The sequence below is a fragment of the Melitaea cinxia genome, chromosome 27 (assembly GCF_905220565.1).
Source record: "Melitaea cinxia chromosome 27, ilMelCinx1.1, whole genome shotgun sequence".
In the NCBI taxonomy this organism is placed as follows: Eukaryota; Metazoa; Arthropoda; class Insecta; order Lepidoptera; family Nymphalidae; genus Melitaea; species Melitaea cinxia.
The window spans coordinates 8,482,581-8,501,770 of NC_059420.1; the positions used below are offsets into that span (position 1 = coordinate 8,482,581).

Below are 19,190 nucleotides of genomic sequence, written 5' to 3' on the forward strand. Positions count from 1 at the left end.
TATAATTTCCTCATGTGTGGGTATTACACAAAAAATAATAAAAACAAAGATTTTTTTTCTGTTTCTTTCGTAACTAATTTTAAATCTATACTCTATCATCATCATCTTCTTCATCATTTCAGCCTATCATAGTCCACTGCTGGACATAAACCTCCACAAGTTCACGCCAAAAATAGCGTGAACTCATGTGTTTTGCCTACAGTCACCACTCTGGGTAGGCAGGTTGGTTATACGAGTACTCTATACTAATATTATAAAAAGGTAAAGTTTCTAACTTTGTTTGTTTGTAGGGGGTAATCTTCCCAAATACTGATCCGATCATGAAAACTCTTTCACTAACAGGAAGCTACACGATTCAGGAGTGATATAGGCTAAATGTTATTGTGGTTGAACAAAAACTTCAGTAAAAAATCTTATATATAAAATTCTCGTGTTAGTATCATTAGTTACAATACTCCACCGAAACGGCTGGACTGTATTTTTATGAAATTTTGTGAGCATGTCGCGTAGGTCTGAGAATCAGTCAACATCTATTTTTCATTAGCTTAGTTATAAGGGGGGGGGGGGGGATTAAGGGTGGTTAATAATATACATGGCAAAACAACGTTTGCGGGGTCAGCTGGTACTCGATATAGGTCTCAGCACAGATATTGAGCGCTTGGTGAGAGAGTGGAGATCGCTTTGTACATTACGATGTACAAAGTGTACCACAATTTAATGACTCTGTTGTCTGGGTCGAAATTTATACAAATATTATACAGCTGAAGAGTATGTTTCATGGAACGCGCTAATTTCAAGAACTATTAATACAAATTGAAAAAAAAAAAAACTCTTGGACAGTTTATTTACTGACGAAGACTATATATTTTAGTGTTTATAATTTTAGTGTTTTTTTCCTTCAATTAACGCAACGAAACTGCGGGGCACAGCTTTCATATAACAAGTTAAAAATTAACTGACCATTTTGCAATAAAATATTAAAAAATATCGATACAAATATTACAATATGCGATTACGTCACTATTATAATTCTAAATCACATAAATGTTTTCTTGAATATAATCAGTCGACATTTTAACCTGCGCAGTGAACATCGCGTTTCCAAAGATATTGTGTTATTTACACAATATTATTAAAGATATTGATTGTTGTTAGTAGTACTAAAATGTGGTAAGTTTACAATCTTTTATTAATCTCTTAATATACATAGTTCTTCTGTACGTGTGTTTGTCACTTAACTTGTCCTAAACGGTTTGGTGGATTAGGTTGAAATTTTGTGTACATTTCAATGGGTTCTTTGGTTGTTTGAGAACACAATTGGAACCGATAGGTAGCGCTCCTGTCGGTATGTCACCAATTATATTTGGTAGCTACTATACCGAACAGAACAATATCTGCCGGGTCCGCTAATATAGAGTCATTAAACTCGAGAACAGCTTGACCGATTTGACTAATTTTAATGTTGAAATATTTGTAATCCAAAAAAGGTTTAAAAGGTGAGAAAATATGAAGAAATTGTAGAGAAAGTAGGAAAAACGTCAATTTTATTATCCCATACTAACTCTTTATACCTGTCAAATGTCAAAGTACCCTGCGTTCGAAAATTGTTAATTGGCTTGAGTGATTGTATTTTTTCATGAAAAATGATTTTACGAATTTTATTTTTGTTATTGTATATTATCTTTATTTAGTAGTATTATATTTCTTGTTGTATTAACTTCTTTAAGAATTGGTATTATATATCGCGGCATTCAAGTTCGCAGTTTCCTTACCATTGACCTTCAAATTATTTACATTTAAATTGAAATAAAAACACACAAAACATTTGATAAGTAGTCAATTCTTATAATTATATCCTCTTAAGTTTTGTGAATATTCGTAATATTTTAAAATATTTAACCAAATTATATTTTTCTTAAAGTGTATTCAAATATAATATATATGACATATAGTCATAAAATATTTAATAATGAGCTTAAAATATATTTTTGATCGAAACAATATGATATAACACACTTAAGAAAACAATCGGATTGACAGTCACTTACTTTTTTGTAATCGCTTAATAAATTAAAAACTTTTTTCTTTCGAATTCTATTTTAAATCTTAAGATTGAGGCACAGCCGGAAATTTCCTGCTCGAAATCTGGAGCAGCCCGCCTGGGGTAGTACCTCGACCTTACAGAAGATCACGCCTAAATAATACTGTTTTCAAGCAGTGTTGTGTTCCTGTAGGTGAGTAAGGTGACCGACGCTCCTGGGTGGAATTGGAGATAGGGTCGGCAACGCACTTGCGTTGCTTCTGGTATTGCAGACATCTATAAGCTACGGTATTCGCTTATCATCAGGTGAGCCGTACGCTTGCTTGGTGGCCTAGTTATATCTATACATTTAAAAAAAATAGCAGAAAGCTTGTCCTGACACTAACAAAAAAAATAGATAAATAATTATTAATTATGCGTGTACGTACATTTCGGTGATGTATTTTTCTTTATAAAGTATTACGTGTTACAGGTTACAATTGGTATACATATCATGTAGTCTGTTGCTGATCAGAGCTGCTTCAGCTGAAGGCGCGGAACTAAATAACATTAACCTAAGTCAATGTGAGTCTTTATTTTTCTAATCACCTCATTTGGATATCTGAGATTTAGCTGATTTATATTATATTTTAAAACGACGACGCGTTGGCGCAACGGTCACAGCGCTGGTTTGTGGCTGTAGCGTTGGTGGTTGCGGGTTCGATCCTCGCGCATGACAAACATTTGTATTGGTAATACAGATGTTTGCTTTGGTCTGGGTGTTTGTGCAGTCCTTGTGGGTCTCCCCACCGTTCCTCGGAGAACACGTTAAGCCGTCGGTCCCGGTTGTTATCATGTACTCATAATATATCTGCCACCTGAGACGAATTCGGAATATTTTTTTAAGTTTTGGATAATTTCTGAAAAGGTAACAATTAATTAACGGTCATTATGTAGAGTCAACTTGTACTATAATAATATAAATAATGAACATACCAATAAAGGTTGGTTATCATTTGAGTCACTGACCGCAATCAATAACAATGATAGAGGGACGCGGTGTAAACTTGAGTTTTGAATAAGGCAGGGAAAAATCATAATTACATTAAAACTCTCAATTATGACGTCCAACAAATGAGTTCGAGATAAAAGTTTGTCACAAATCGTATTTGTACTTAAACTAAAAAATCAACGGATATTATGTACAATCGAGGAGTGTATGCATAGGTTAGGGTTTTTTTTTTTTTTTTTTTTTTTTTTTTTTTTTTTTTTTTTTTTTTTTTTTTTTTTTTTTTTTGTATAACGAAACTGTCGTTAAACGTTGTACTTTTTAAGTTAGGTTAGGGTTATTTTTTTTTTTTTTTTTGTTAAACGAAACTGTCGTTAAACGTTGTACTTCTTAAGTTAGATAGGTTAGGGTTAAATTACACTCCTCAATTGTACATAATGACCAAATCAACTACAATTTATAATACACAGATAAGTATAGTACAACGTATTGTTAGGGATAACGCAAAAAAATCTTGACAGATCTCGTTAAAAACGAGAAAATAAAAAAGAATCCGATTCAACGCAATCGTTCGGAAATTACGCGTGTACATACATTTTGACGTTTACTTTGATAATAAAACAATTTTCTGTTATTTTTATTAACCGACTTCAAAAAAAAGAGGAGGTTACTCAATTGCTAATTCATTTCGATTTTGATAATTCTTTTTTTGTTGGAAAGGAGATATCTTAACTGTGTTACCATGATAAGGAAACCGTGATTTGATGATGGGATCCCAGAGAATTCGAGGAAAACCCTCAAAAATCTGCATAACTTTTTACTGGGTGTGCCGATTTAGATGATTTTTAATTTAATCGAAAGCCGATATTTGTCATGTGGTCATATTTAAATTTCATTGAGATCTGATTACAACTTTTGGAGTAATCTTTGATAATGCGTATTTACTTCACTAGTTTTTCGTCTACCTACGTTGTATTAGTTGTCGATGTAATTGAAGTCGGTTTTGTTTCGTTTGCTGGCAAACACAATTATATGAATAGATGTTAAAACTTAACCCATATTGTTCATCAGCTGATACAATATTTATTGATTTTAATTTTAAAATTAAACTTGGGGCCACAAAAACGAAATTGGTGTTAGTGACATTTATTTTAAGTTAATTTAGGAGATATCGGTCCCTAGAATAAAAGCTCCCAGACGTCCAAGACAGCGATGGTCAATGTCGTGAACCAGGACATGAGAAGAAGAAATGTACTTTATTTTGCATAGAAGTTAAAGTACATAGGTATCCTAAAAAATAAAACTTATATAATGATAATATGCGCAAAGACGGTTTTATCGCTAGGTAAGCGATTTCTTCCAAACAACCTTGGGGTAGAGGAGATTTTAGAACAAAACAGAGTAGGGTCATCAAAAAGGCAAAATAAACATATAAATAAATAAATATATACCTATTATATTAATTATTAAGATTATGAGAGCCAATAATTCTACCCAATATTATGCAAAAGATCGGGCAAAGTGGAAAAGCGTTAAGACTAGTAATGTCAAGCAGAAGAAGAAGAAAGTGTTTAAATATATCTTCTGGGTCGTCAACTTTTCCACATTTTTCGTAATTTATATTAATTAATGTGGATTTCCAACTGCATTCCCTCCCTCTGTAAGTTCCAACTCTTTTCTTTCATGTATGATAAATGAACTCTTGATTTTTGTGTTTTAGATAGAAAGTGTGTTCACCAAAGCGGAGAAGAAGCTAGATGTGTCAAGAAATCACTTTGCAAACAGTTGCCTCTTTTGGACGAAAGTATTGGATTTACTTATAGGTAAACATTTTTTTACGTGGAGAAAATCCATCATGGATACCCTTCAGCGCGGGGGCGCCAGAGGGTTATGTCAGACTGCTACTGACTAAAAAAACCACCACGTCGTGTGAACGTCCGAATGGGTGGGCCGAGGTGGGGTCGCACTAGCATTCGCCACCTCCCCCCGGACTCATAGGTAAACCTACTGCAACCTTTAAAAATTCCATAGAGCATAGCAGGATTTTCCTGCTCAAAATGTGGAGTAGCCTGACTAGGGAAGTTCAACCTTACAGAAGATCACAAGTAGTGTTCCTGTGAGTAAGTTGGCCATCCAGGGGAGGGTAAGGTCAACAAAGCGCTTTAGATGCTTCTGGTTTTGCAGGAATTCATAACCGCTTATCATCAGATAAGTTTATTTGTCATCTAAAAAAAACAGTTCTCGTGTAATGAATGGGAATTTTAGTCGTAAAGAAAAATAAAATGTAGCCTTTACCGATTAAAAAAAAAAACGGAATGAAAAATATTTTTTTATAAAAAAAAAATATTAAAAAGTGAAGCGATGTTTTTTTAAATAATGTTTTATATGTATTTGGTTGAATTTAACAGTTTGGTTTTTCCAGAGGGCTAGGAGAATAAATAACATATAAAAATATAGGAAATTTTAGAGCTATCTCATTATTACAGTAAAATTTAACCTGAGTGAGGACATCGCTCTGGTTAGTTTCCGTGTATCAATCCAACTTTTACGATTGTGAGTTCGATTCCACTTTATATTTGTTGAAGTGAACCTTCTTTTGTGCGCATGAGGGATAAAAAAAAATTCAATTAGTTTGCCAAAGATGTTTTACTTCTGACATGTTTACTTTGCACGCACTTTTTTTAGTATATGTCCTTATGGGTCTCGGAGAGGATGTTAAGCTGTCGGTCCCGGTTTTTATTATTGACACCTAATAGCGATCGTTATACATAGTAAGAAATATATCCGCCAGCCCGCATTGGAGCAGCGTGGTGGATTAAGCTCTGATCTTTCTCCTACATGGGGAAAGAGGCCTATACCCAGTAGTGGGATGTTACAGGCTGTAGCGTATGTATGTATGTATGTTTGTTACTATTTCCTGCAAAAACTATCGGATCGATTTTAATGAAACTTCTAGAATTCTTCTTAAATGAATCGGAAATTACGCAGACAACCACGTGGCGTAGCTAGACAAATATTTTTTTTTTATGTCACTAGGTCGACAAACAAGCGTACGGCTCACCTGATGGTAAGCGATTACCGTAGCTTATAGACGCCTGCAACACGTGGTGGATTTGGCTCTAACCTTTCTCCTTCGTGGAGAAAGGCGCCTATGCCCAACAGGGAGATGTTACAGGCTGAATCAATCAAAACCTTGAGTTTTTCTTACAGTGATTTTGAGTAACAGACTCCTTTAATTTTTTTTTATTTATTTATTTATTTAGTATCCAAAAAACCAACAGCACAAATAAGAATACATAGCAAATTGAACTAAACAACATTTGGCTAATAATAGGTCTTCACGTATAAGAACTATTACATAAATAAACATATCATGCGGACAGAGTAATTTCAAGTCAAGATGTTATATAACCTTTTTTAAACAATAAATTAATCATATCAACTAAATAATGCAAAGAAATTCTGGTTCAATACTCGCCTCGCCACCACCACACCTGAACTGAATACATCAATATCGTTCAGTCTACACCTCCATGTTGCTCTTTGGTCTACACAGATTATTTAAGCCTTTACTCGCGCGCCACAGGAAAGCATTTTGGCAGTAATTTTTGATACCAGAAGTAGTTGAATGGGTGTATAATGCCGTACTGATTTCAATGGTACGATAAAATTAATTATAGAAAGTAATTCCGGAGAGTTAATTTTATTAGTAATTAGTTTTTATACAACAAAATTAAACAATGTTCCAGTAGAGACTGAGAAATAAAAGATTTTATCCACACAGCATTAAAATAAAAACCTGGAAGTCTAATATTTCTTTTTCAGAGAATTAGTAGCGGGTAGTTGCCCATACCTTCAAACTTGTTGCCCGGAGAGTCAAATCAATCTTACACTGCTGTCACACTATTTAGTGACGAAACCCGTTGGATGCGGTTACAGCAACCCTGGTGCCCATGTTTTGAGAGAATTGGCGAGCAATAACGGCTATGCGGAATTCGGAGAATTCCCTTGGATGGTCGCTTTGTTGAAGTAAGTTTATTTGCATGTTTATTAGTTCTAAAATTACCCTCACTAAAGTTAATAATAATACTAGCTAAAGAACTCGGCTTAAGAAGATTTATTATAACACGGTTTTTTCAAAGAGTAACTGCGGAATTTCTTGCTGAATCTTCTCTGCAGAATCTGCATTGCGAATTTGTAGTAGCATCACTTTTGATTCTGATTAATTTATTAAAATCAATAACAATATAATTCGTAAAATAATTGTTTGCTGGCAAACGAAGAAAAAACCGACTTCAATTACATCGACAAGTAAAACAACGTAGGTAGACAAAAAATAGTCAAGTAAATACGCATTATCAAATATAACTTCAAAATTTGTTTAATTAAAAATCATCAAAATCGGTACACTCAGTAAAAAGTTGTGCGGGTTTTTGAGGATTTCTCTGGGATACCATCATCAAATCGTGGTATCCTTATCATGGTACCACACTTAGGATTATCTTCTTTCCAACAAAAAAGAATTATCAAAATCGGTTCATAAATGACGAAGTTATCCCCGAACATACATAAAATATATATACGGTCGAATTGAGTAACCTCCTCCTTTCTTGAAGTCGGTTAAATGATGATCCAAAGGTGCTTTTGAAGGCTTAAATAAAGTAATGTTTGATTTTGATTTTCACAAAAAATTTCAGAAAAGCACACACACATCGAAAATAAGGAATCTTTTAATTTTGCTTTCTGGTCAAGAGACAGGGTAATGGTTCTTACTCAATCGACTCTCAAATAAAACTCTTCGGACAACTTTCTTCCACTAGGGTTAAGCTGACCTCAGACTGACCCTATTCAGGCACATCTCATTCGATGCTTATATATGTCCCATCAGCAAGATTCGATATATTATATAGTGTACTTATACCTAACAAAATAGTGGATGAACTTCACGACAGTGGCCATCATATTCTTGGCACAGTTGTATATTGTCAGCCTATTCTCAGATATAAAATACAAAGTTAATAATTGTTGCTACTCGCAAACGCAAAAAAACTCCTTCATCGACAAGTAATACCAAAGTTTAAAAAATAATCGATTAAATATTCAATAAATACTCTTCAGACCTCGATTAAATTTAAATGGCGCCGCATGTAAAGCACCAGCTTTCTCGTGAAAAAAGAATCATCAAAATCGATACACTAGTAAAGTTATAAGGTAACACAAATAACATATGCACTCGAATTGAAAACCTCCTCTATTTTTAGTCTGTTTTTTTTAATGTAACTAGATCGGTAAACAAGCTTACGGCTCACTTAATGGTAAGCGATTACCGTAGCTTATAGACACCTGCAACACCAGAAGCATTGCAAGCGCGTTGCCGACCCCATTCCCAATTCCCCCCAGGAGTTCTGGTCACCCTACTCACCAACAGGAACACAACACAGCTTGAAAACAGTATTATTTAGCTGTAAACTTCTGTAAGGTAGAGCACTACCCCAGTCAGGCTACTCCATATTTTGAGCAGGAAATTTCCTACTTTACCCTACTTCAGTTAACTAACTATTCAGTTAAACGAATTAAAAGTACTTTGATTGAAATAAAAACTTCGCTTAAACCGAATATAAAAATCATCATATCAAAAATTTCGATCTAGTACCCACTACATCGTTCCATAGCTTAATTGACTAGAGCGCCGACACGGTCAGTCGGAGACGCGGTTTCGAACCCCGCTGGAGCGGTCAATTTTTGATATGATATTCAAAAATGTTTTGAAATAAAAACTCTTGTTTTTTTTTACAGAAAAAACGTACCTGGTAATAAATTTCACGACACATACATCGGAGGGGGGACACTTATAGATGCTTCAGTGGTTTTGACAGTAGCTCACAAAGTCGATGAAATCGCAGCTTTCGATGTGAATATGTTTTTAATACATAAGCATATCCTTAGACTAAGCTTGACTTTGACGAACATACACCAAGATTCATCAGCAGACCTGGTCTGAGGTTGACGTGAAAATAAAAGAACTTCGACCGTGCAGAACATCATAGCTTAATAATACGGCACTCAAGTGTTTTGTTTATATGGTGAATAATCTAGCCATAGGTCCGGGGGAGGGTCAAGAGTTAGGGTCGGAGCTCTGCCTACTTTACCCACCACAGGAACACAACTTTACTAGCGGTTTTCCACAGTCAGATTACTCCTTATTTTGAGCAGGGTGTTTCCTGCAGTGTCCTATACCATACCTTCATACATTTCATATACTAGCTACTGCCCACGACTTCGTCCGCATTAAATAGTTACTTAAAAAATAACCCCGATTTTGAAACATTCTTCATTAGTGCTCCGCTCCTATTGATCTTAGCATGATGATATATAGCCTATAGCCTTACTCGATATGTAGGCTATCTAACACTGGTAGAGTTTTTCAAATCGGACCAGTAGTTCCTGGGATTAACGCGTTCAAACAAACAAACAAACTCTTCAGCTTTATAATATCAGTATAGATATAAAATTTGTAATTAAATTATTATATTTTAGTTGGCGTGTCGCGCCGGTGAATGGAATATAAGTACAATTGACGAAGTCTACCCACATCAGGACAGAGACGCGAGAAAGATAATCATACACGAACAATACAATAGGAGTATGTATCTATATTTATGGTGCTAGAAAAAAAGTACTCCTAGTAAAAGAGTGGAGTAAACCTTTGTATGTTGTTAATGGAGTTGAAACCAGACTAATTTCCCCATATATCACTTCCCAAATACTAGCTCCTAGGCTAGATAAAGTGACAGGAATGAGTGAAGGAATTCTCAAGGTTAGGATTTGCTGGATCTCGTCTGTAATCATTAACCCTATCCTTGCATACACATTGTTTATATATCCTGGCAGATCTTTATCTGAAGCAGATATGGTATACCAACCACTAGATTACATATAGTAGTAAGTAGGCATTGAATCAAGACGGTGCTGAGTTAATGCCGGTCTTGATATCTTAATCCTAATATATCTTGATATTAAAGCGATGTTAATCCTACTATATCTAAATAAACATAATTTTATACAGTTTACACGCACTACGACTTCGCTCTGATTATCTTGGAGAAACCCTTCGATCTTGATGACGCCCCTCACATTGGAGTAGCCTGCCTGGAGCACAGGCCGCCACAAACTGGCACAGAATGCTACAGCATGGGATGGGGAGAAGACTTTAGGACGGGTGAAAAGAAATATCCCACCGTACTTAAAAAGGTCAATGTCCTAACTACAACTACAATTACTAGATATTCTTGGATTATTTTTTCGCAGATTTCAAATTTATAATGCGTTCAAACTGAGATGATGATGATGAGATGTTTAGTTTAGTTAGGCCTAAATATATCAAATTTAATCTTTTAAATTAATCTCTGGACAAATAATAAAATAAAGTCCTTGCAATAAAATTTTCATTAATTTACTTCATACATATTTTATTGAATAACGGCAGAAACTGTGAAAGTAAACAGATTTAAAATAAGTAAATTTATAGCAGTCTAATAATCTAAACTAGCTATATCCGTGCGAATAATTTGCAGTAAATAAGTATAATAATTATCACTTTACAAAATTACAAAAAAGTATTATTATACGTGAGTTGATTTGAAATTGAACAATAATAAATTACCGACCGTCAATCATAATGACAGTGTTTCAAAATTAAAGCCGTCATACCCATATATAGTTTTAATAGTTAAATTAATTTACAAAAACAAAAGCAATCATATTTTTTTTTTGTTGTTGATGCCGGTAGAGCAAACAATTATCTATAAAATGATATATAATCTATGTGGAGTCATTGTGAGGTTTTTTTTTCTAAAAAGGGAGGCAAACATCTTAACTTTAGCGTACTAATATAATATGATGACAATTCGCAACACCGTACGAATATTCAGTCATCAGCTACTTAGTCAAAATCAAAATCAAATTATTATTGTAGGCTTCAAAAGCACTCCTAAATCGTCATTTTACAAATTAAATTTATATTTGACTAGCTACGCCACGTGATTGTCTGCGTAATTTCCAATTCATTTAAGAAGAATTCTAGAAGTTTCATTAAAATCGATCCGATAGTTTTTGCAGGAAATAGTAACAAACATAAATACATACATATGCTTCAGCCTGTAATATCCCACTACTGGGCATAGGCCTCTTTCCCCATGTAGGACAAGGATCAGAGCTTAATCCACCACGCTGCTCCAATGCGGGTTGGCGGATATATTCACTACTATGAGTAACGATTGCTATCATGTGTACATGATAACAACCGGGACCGACGGTTTAACGTGCTCTCCGAGGCACGGTGGGGAGACCCACAAGGACTGCACACATACACCCTCACAAAATTTCGCATTTATATATTTTTTTAATATATATGAAGTTATGTCCACAGGCTTATAGTGCACGTGCTTTTGTTATTCCGATTTTTAGTTTTATTACTGATCGTTTACTTGTTACACTACTGCAGCTTACATTAAGAGACCTAATTATTCTGTCTTAGTATCCCTAATGCAGACGTGAGTCCACCGACCAAAATTATGCTAAACTTAATTGATATCTTTCTTCTTTTAAACTTAATTGTTTTTTTTTTTATTATCATTTATAATATTAGTAGGTTTCATATTAGAGCAGCGATGTCAACTTGTGCACATTATATTTATACGAAGAAGAACACAACATAGGAACAAAACACAGGAAACAAAGTTTTGAATCATGTACTAAACTTCAAAATACTTAACTTTCAGCTAAAGCTACCCATTGTCGATGGTAACAAATGTCAGAACCAATACAGAAACAGTCGTCTAGGTAGCTACTACAATTTGCACAAGTCATTCATTTGCGCTGGCGGAGTACCGAACGTAGACACGTGCTTGGGAGACGGAGGTGCCTCTCTAGTTTGCCCCGTTGCTGTAAGTGTAACTTTCTACATAGAGCCTGTTTCACCATTTGTCGACAAAATTTATCCTCCACATAAGCTATGAATAGACTTTTTTATACCAAGACTGTTGGAGACAGAATAGGCTATTTTTAATACCTTTTGCCTCGATAAGTAAAACGCAAGTTTTAGATTCACATTTTTGAATAGAAATATGCCATAAATAAATTGGAGTTCGATGGTGGCAAAGAACTTTGATCCGATGGAAACCGTTATCTGTTTAATAGTGTAATAGTGTTAATATATATTTAACTGAGGTAGGGCACAGCAGGAATTCCCTGCTCAAAATATGGTGCAGCCCGACTGGGGAAGTACCCTCGACCTTACAGAAGATCAAAGCTAAATAATACTGTTTTCAAACAGTATTGTGTTCCTGTTGGTGAGTAAGGTGACCATAGCTCCTGGCGGGGGGATTGGGGATAGGACTGGCAACGCGCTTGCGATGCTTCTGGTGTTGCAGGTGTCTATAAGCTATGGTAATTGCTTACCATCAGGTGAGCTGTAGGATTGTTTGCCGACCTAGTAATATATATTTAAAAAAAAGTAAACAAGCCTTTACTCAAAAGAGTGTCTCTCATCCTCTCCGGATTAGTGTTCCAATAGTTATTTTTTTAGAATAATTAGGTATATTTTGGATAATCCAATTTTTTAACTTTTAAGTATTTGGGCATATCTTTCTTCTGCTATTTTAAAGACACATTGAAGATTAATTTTAAGCGCTACATAATCTCCTAATTCACGGCTAAATATATTTTAATTAAATTTTAGACATTAAGGTTTTTTTGTGAATGTTTTTTTACCATCTCACAGATCATTTAGAGTTTTGGGGTGTATGAGGAACAACGTGTTGAGTTCCTCATCCCCCTTCACAAACGGTTGTTGTCGGGTTCTTGTATATATACTTAATTACTTTGAAAACTCTGATAGCGCGATGTAGCATACGTCAGTTTTTTCTCTAATTACGTAGTTCGTAGTCGTTCATATTTCGCGTGATAGATGTCGCCACAGAGTTAAATAAATCATTCGGTATTACTATCAACGCTAACTAGATTGGGTTAAGATTGCTAATAAAATACCAGATTAATTTACAGTGTTTATTTAATGTATTACTTTCCAGGACGAGGAATACATTCGTTATTCAGCTGTCGGAATGGCAATGTATGGATTGGAATGTGGAATAAACCTTCCAGGAGTTTACGCCAAAATACCTGAAGTGTACAACTGGGTGTTAACACAATTCGTTCTGGAAGGATTCAACGATGCAAAATTTAAAACGTTGTAATGAACTGCTGATATTGGCAACTTGGTGGAAAAGAAATTGTCTGTATGGTAAGCGGATACCACGGCGTATGGACGTTTGCAACACGAGGAGCAGTACCAGTGCTTTGTCGACCCTATCCCCGAACTGGAGCTCTGGTTACCTTACTTAACAGTGAAACACAAAACTGTTTGAGAGCAGCGCTAATTAGCTGTGATGTTCTGTAAGATTGAGATACTTCGAAATTAAATAAAATATCTTATAACATACACACACGGTCGTCTGTCCCTATGATAAGCAACTTAATGCTTGTGTTACAAGTAACATCCGACTGTTTTAACTATTTTTTTTTTAATATACATATCTAGTCTTTCGCATTTTAGAGCTATGCCACGAATGCCCGACGGAGACCCCATTCCGCATTTCAAATGAAGTTATCTTTCCCCAGGACCCTGATGGTTTTGAGCCAGGTTTATCCCTCGGTCGCTATTCTACTCGGGAAATATTAGGCCCAGACTCAGGTGGTAATCGAACCCGCAACCCGCGGAACAGAAAGCAGGGCCACTACAAACTGCGCCAATGGGCTAGTCATAAACTTCCAAATTTTAATAAAGATATTTTCTGCCGCCATTTCAATAAAATTTAATTCAAACTGCAATCCTTACAATCACAAATCCTAATCTCAATCTGTGATCGCTATCTTGGCCTTGTTTTTGGAAATGGTGATAATTGTGTTTGCAGGCAAACGAAGAAAAACCGACTTCAATTACATCGACAAGTAATACAACGTAGGAAGACAAAAAAATAGTCAAGTAAATACGCATTATCAAAGATTACTTCAAAAGTTTGTAATCAGATCTCGGTGAAATTTGACCACATGATAAACATCGGCTTTCGATTAAATTAAAAATCATTAAAATCGGTACATCTAGTAAAAAGTTATGCGGATTTTTGAGAGTTTCCCCTCAATTTCTCCGGCACCCCATCATCAGATCCTGGTTTCCTTATCATGGTGCCAAACTAAAGATATCTCCTTTCCAACAAAAAAAAAGAATTTTTAAAATCGGTTCATAAAGGACGAAGTTATCATTATTATAAGTTAAAGTCAAGATTTGATAAGGAGGTAATGTCTACCATTAAGGTTTAGCAATCCTTAAATATTGTGACTAGGTTAGGGTTGCTGTATACTCCAGTAACGCGCCCGTGCCCGTGTCGGACTTGGATGGGAACCTGGACCTGCTAGACATAGACGTCGTCGGAATTGTTCAGAGGTGAGCCGGACAGTCCCTATAGAGGAGAAGTCTGGCCTTTTTGCCGAGGCTAGCCTGTCGCTAGAGGTATCCTATTGCCTGCAGATCCGGGACCCTCCAATTAAAGCGGCTGAAGGCTCCCGAAGGGGTTTGGTCGGTATTGCACCCCCAAGTGCTGAAGCCGACATACGGTCTATGACTGCCTACCAGGTCGTCCTGGATATCACCCGTAAATGGGTTTCCCTGCGATACCAAAAAAAAAACCTGTATAACACTAGCCACATTACTTAAGTTCGTAATGTACCTAATGTTTAGATGTGGAAACTTTTTTTTAAATTAATTAATGCTTTTACAGCCTTAACTTTTTTTTGGTCTTTTTTGAGAAAATAGATATTTTTATTTTACGTTCAATAAGTGTGTATCAATTATTTAATTTATTTTGATTTAATATATTTTTATGAAAAAATTGAAAAATTATTAGCATTCTGCACTCCTCTATATAAACTATAAGTGTGCGAAGTTTCATACTCCTCCGTCCGCGCAATTTTCGTAAAAAGGGGTACAAAGTTTTTGCTTCACGTATTAATATAGATTACTTATCGATGTAGATTGAAGGTAGTTTATTTTTGTTTGACAACGAATACAATTATTTAGTGATGAGAATGGTTATTTTAAATTATTTAATAATGAAACTGTGTGAATATTTTTGTATATTTATTAAATAGTAAGTAAATAAAGACCATCTGTTTTATTTTAACTTAATCGATACACAATACACTAATTCTTCGCTGTTAACATTCACTGTATTCATCAGAGCTTAGGAAATTGTTACACAATTACCAGTCCACATACATAGTCAACAATCAATATTTTACAATTTTTAAATATTATACATACGCGTTATGACAATGTAAAACTTTAGAAATAATTATCTACTAGCTTTACCCGTGCGAATAATTCGCGCTAAATAAGTATTAATAACAAGGGCTATCGTTGGGGTGTAGTGTCTATATTCCTTTTTTTTAGAAGTCTGTTAAATGGTAAACAAATATGGCGTAAGTACGGAAGCCGACCACAGAAAATTAGATAGTGTAAAGTGACACAAAGAGCAAATGAATTAACAATACTAATAAGCCATAGATGATAGTAAGATTCATTTTATATTCAAATATTGTTGAAATTATTTCAAAACATGATAAAATATTGAATATTTTTGTTAATAATTAGCAGAGGTACAGAATTATGCAAAAAATAAATAAATAATCGAGCATCTTTATAAAAGACAAAGTTATTTTATATTAAATGGGAGCGTTAAAAGTGTTCAGGATGAAATTGATATTCAGAAATATTCATAATATAAAATAAAACCTTTACAAAAAATACTACTATAAATGACCAAACAACAAAATAAAAAAAATCAAGAACTAGAAAATATATATAAAATTAATACAATTCTTTTTTTCAAATTATCTATACTATCTGAAGGAAGTTCGTACCTTCCTTCTTCGTAACTTTCCTACCTGTCACATGACAACACAAAATTTTTTTCATATCATATCAAGAATACCGACCATAATTTCGATTTTTTTTTATAATTTCCTCATGTGTATGTGTGTGTATGTTCCTAATGACACCACATAATTTTTTTGTTAGTACGGCTTATATGTAGCGTAAGTTTTCTCCTTAATATTCTGTGACTACCAGTGAGGAACTATTGGTAGCTTTTTACTTCTATATAATTTTGTACATTGTATTTCTCAGCTGTTGTTCCTCTCAAAATAAATAAATAAATAATAATTATCACTTTACAAAATTACAAAAAAAGTATTTATACGTGAGTTGATTTGAAATCTGACAAAAAATTTATTGACAGTCAATCATGTTGACGCTGTTTCAAAATTAAAGCCGTCATGTATATATAATTTTATAATTAATTAATTTACGAAAATAAAAGCAAAAACAAATATTTTAGTTGTTGTCGCCGGTAAAGTAAGCAATTATCTCTAAAATGATATATAATTTATGTGGAATAATTGTGAGGCTTTTTCTAAAAAGGGAGGCAAACATTTTAACTTTAGCGTATTAATATATATATGATTTACCGATTAGCTGTGTTCGCGACTTCGTTCGCATGGAATAAAAAAAAAGTTATTTTTCGATTCACTAAGTTATAAAATAAATAAATTTCTAAAATAAAAGTAGCCTAAGTTACTCCTTATTACATGAGCTATCTGCTAGCGAAGGTCCAGTCAAAATCGGTCAGGCTGTTTCAGAGATTAGCCGGAACAAACAGACAGACAGATAGACAAAAATTGTAAAAAAAATATATTTTAGTATATGTACCATATGCTGTGTGGTTACGGCATTGAAGAATATAGCCACCCCCTCTCTTCCCGTGGGGTCTCGTAAGATGCGACTAAGGGATAACACAGTTCTGCTACCACCTTGGAAATTAAAAAGCCGACCGATGGCGGGATAGCCATCCAACTGCTGGCTTTGAAATACACAGGCCGAAGACGGGCAGCAGCGTCTTTGGTGCGACAAAGCCAGCCCTGCGGTCACCAACCCGCCTGCCCAGTGTGGTGACTATGGGTAACACACTGCGGTTTGGCATATGTACCTATTACCCTACTATGAGTAAGTATTGGTATCAGGTGTCTATGATAACGATCGGGACCGACAGCTTGTTGTGCTCTCCAAAACACTAGGTAGACTCACCAGGACAGACAGCCAGACAGGAGTCAAATAAATATAAGTATCCATCCTGATCGGGTTTCGAGCCCACACCGGTGTTTAGACGCCTTCACGCACAATAACACATAATTAAAATAACACATAATTTTATAATTAGTAATTTCTATATCCATAACTCATTTTTGCAAACAGCAGCTGCATGCATTTCAATGCACAAATTAAATAGCCCACAAAAAAGTGCACTGTACCCTTGACCAGACTATGGGTATGGGGTCTATGGTACTACCTACTAGGGTTATGTATTTCGATGCGTTGACTCCGAATTTGGAGTCCGTTTGTTCCCGAAATTCCACCCTTTATTTGTGGGCCTACGTAATTTATCTCAAATCATGGGTTAAAATACACATTTTGTGAAATAAAACGATATCAATTTGTTATTTAAACAAAAAAATAATTGTGTTTGCTCGCAAACGAAAAAAAAACCGACTTCAATTACATTGACGAGTAATACAACGTAGATCGACGAAAAAATACTCAAGTAACTGCGCGTTATCAAAGATTACTCAAAAAGTAGTTATCAGATCTCAATAAAATTTATATTTGACTACATGACAAACATCAGCTTTCGATTAAATTAAAAATTATTAAAATCGGTACACCCAGTAAAAAATTATTGCGGATTTTCAAGAAGTTTTCTCGATTTCTCTGGGATCCCTTCATCAGATCCTGGTTTCCTTATCATGGTACTAAACTAAGGATATCTTCTTTCCAACAAAAAAAAAGAATTATCAAAATCGGTTCACCCAGTAAAAAGTTATTGCGGATTTTCAAGAATTTCCATCAATTTCTCTAGAACTCCATCATCAGATCCTGGTTTCCTTATCATGATACTAAACTTGGGATATCTCCTTTCCAACAAAAAAGAGTTATCAAAATCTGTACATCCAGTAGAAAGTTATGCGGTATAATACAACACAGGTCGACGAAAAACGCGTCAAGTAAAAACGCATTATTAGATATAGCTCGAAAAGTAGTAGTACCAATTGGCACACACCACCTTTCGATTAAAAGAAAATTTGTCGAAATCGCTCCACCCAGTCAAAAGTTCTGATGTAACATACATAAAAAAAAAATACAGTCGAATTGAGAACCTCCTCCTTTTTTGGAAGTCGGTTAAAAAAAGAATAAAACCAGAACATACTAAAATAAACAAATTTATTTATAATACTTTTCGTATCATTAAATCTATATAAATAAAAATTGTTATTTCTAAGCGCATTACTCGAGAATGGTTCGACCAATTCGGTTTTTTTTTTTTTTTTGTATATCCAGACTCATGCGGGAGTCGATTCCGCAACCCGCGGAGCAGAAAGCAGCGCCACTACAAACTGCGCCAACGGGCTAGTCAAAATAAATAAATTACTGTCATGTCATTCAAATGATTTTTTACATACACAACTATCACGATAGACCGATGGGATTATGGAAACATCAGTTAAAAGTAAAAATAGCATACATAATATTACTGTTATAATAATGACAGTACCTAGGTGACCGAGCTTAGCTCGGTATTTTTAGTAAATCGTGTGTTTTAGAAATCATATTTAAATACGAATTACATATTGATAAAATATAATATTCTCCGATTTTACTGACATAATAATAAAAAATATGAACTGGTTATTGAAATAAAAAATCATGAGTGCGATTAGAAAAAAAAAGGAAAAATAATCAATCTCCAGCAAATGGATTTGAACCGTGGTCTTCTCGGTCGATTGCGACCTGCCGATTTCCCACCTGAGCTATTACGACTTTATTAACAATTGCGAAATTTACCTTTGTATTCTAACGATATTGAAGCCATTTTTTCATTGGGTAAAAACAGGGATAAAACGACATTTTCTAAAAATGAATCTTAGCTATATTGATTTATCGCCCCCGAAATCCCCTGCATACTATAATTTCATGAAAATCGTTAGAGCCGTTTC

At 34.7% G+C, this 19,190-nt stretch overlaps 1 protein-coding gene across 1 annotated transcript; it reads left to right on the top strand.

The window, feature by feature from the left end:
- The first annotated feature begins 1,165 nt into the window (after positions 1-1,165).
- LOC123666952 (phenoloxidase-activating factor 2-like) lies at positions 1,166-13,506 on the top strand. The gene is made up of 9 exons (XM_045600965.1): positions 1,166-1,170; positions 2,514-2,605; positions 4,750-4,852; positions 6,855-7,058; positions 8,826-9,024; positions 9,567-9,672; positions 10,096-10,280; positions 11,810-11,974; positions 13,118-13,506. Exons 1-9 carry the CDS (start codon positions 1,166-1,168, stop codon positions 13,280-13,282), a joined length of 1,224 nt encoding a protein of 407 aa, XP_045456921.1. The 3' UTR covers positions 13,283-13,506.
- The last annotated feature ends 5,684 nt before the right edge of the window (positions 13,507-19,190 follow it).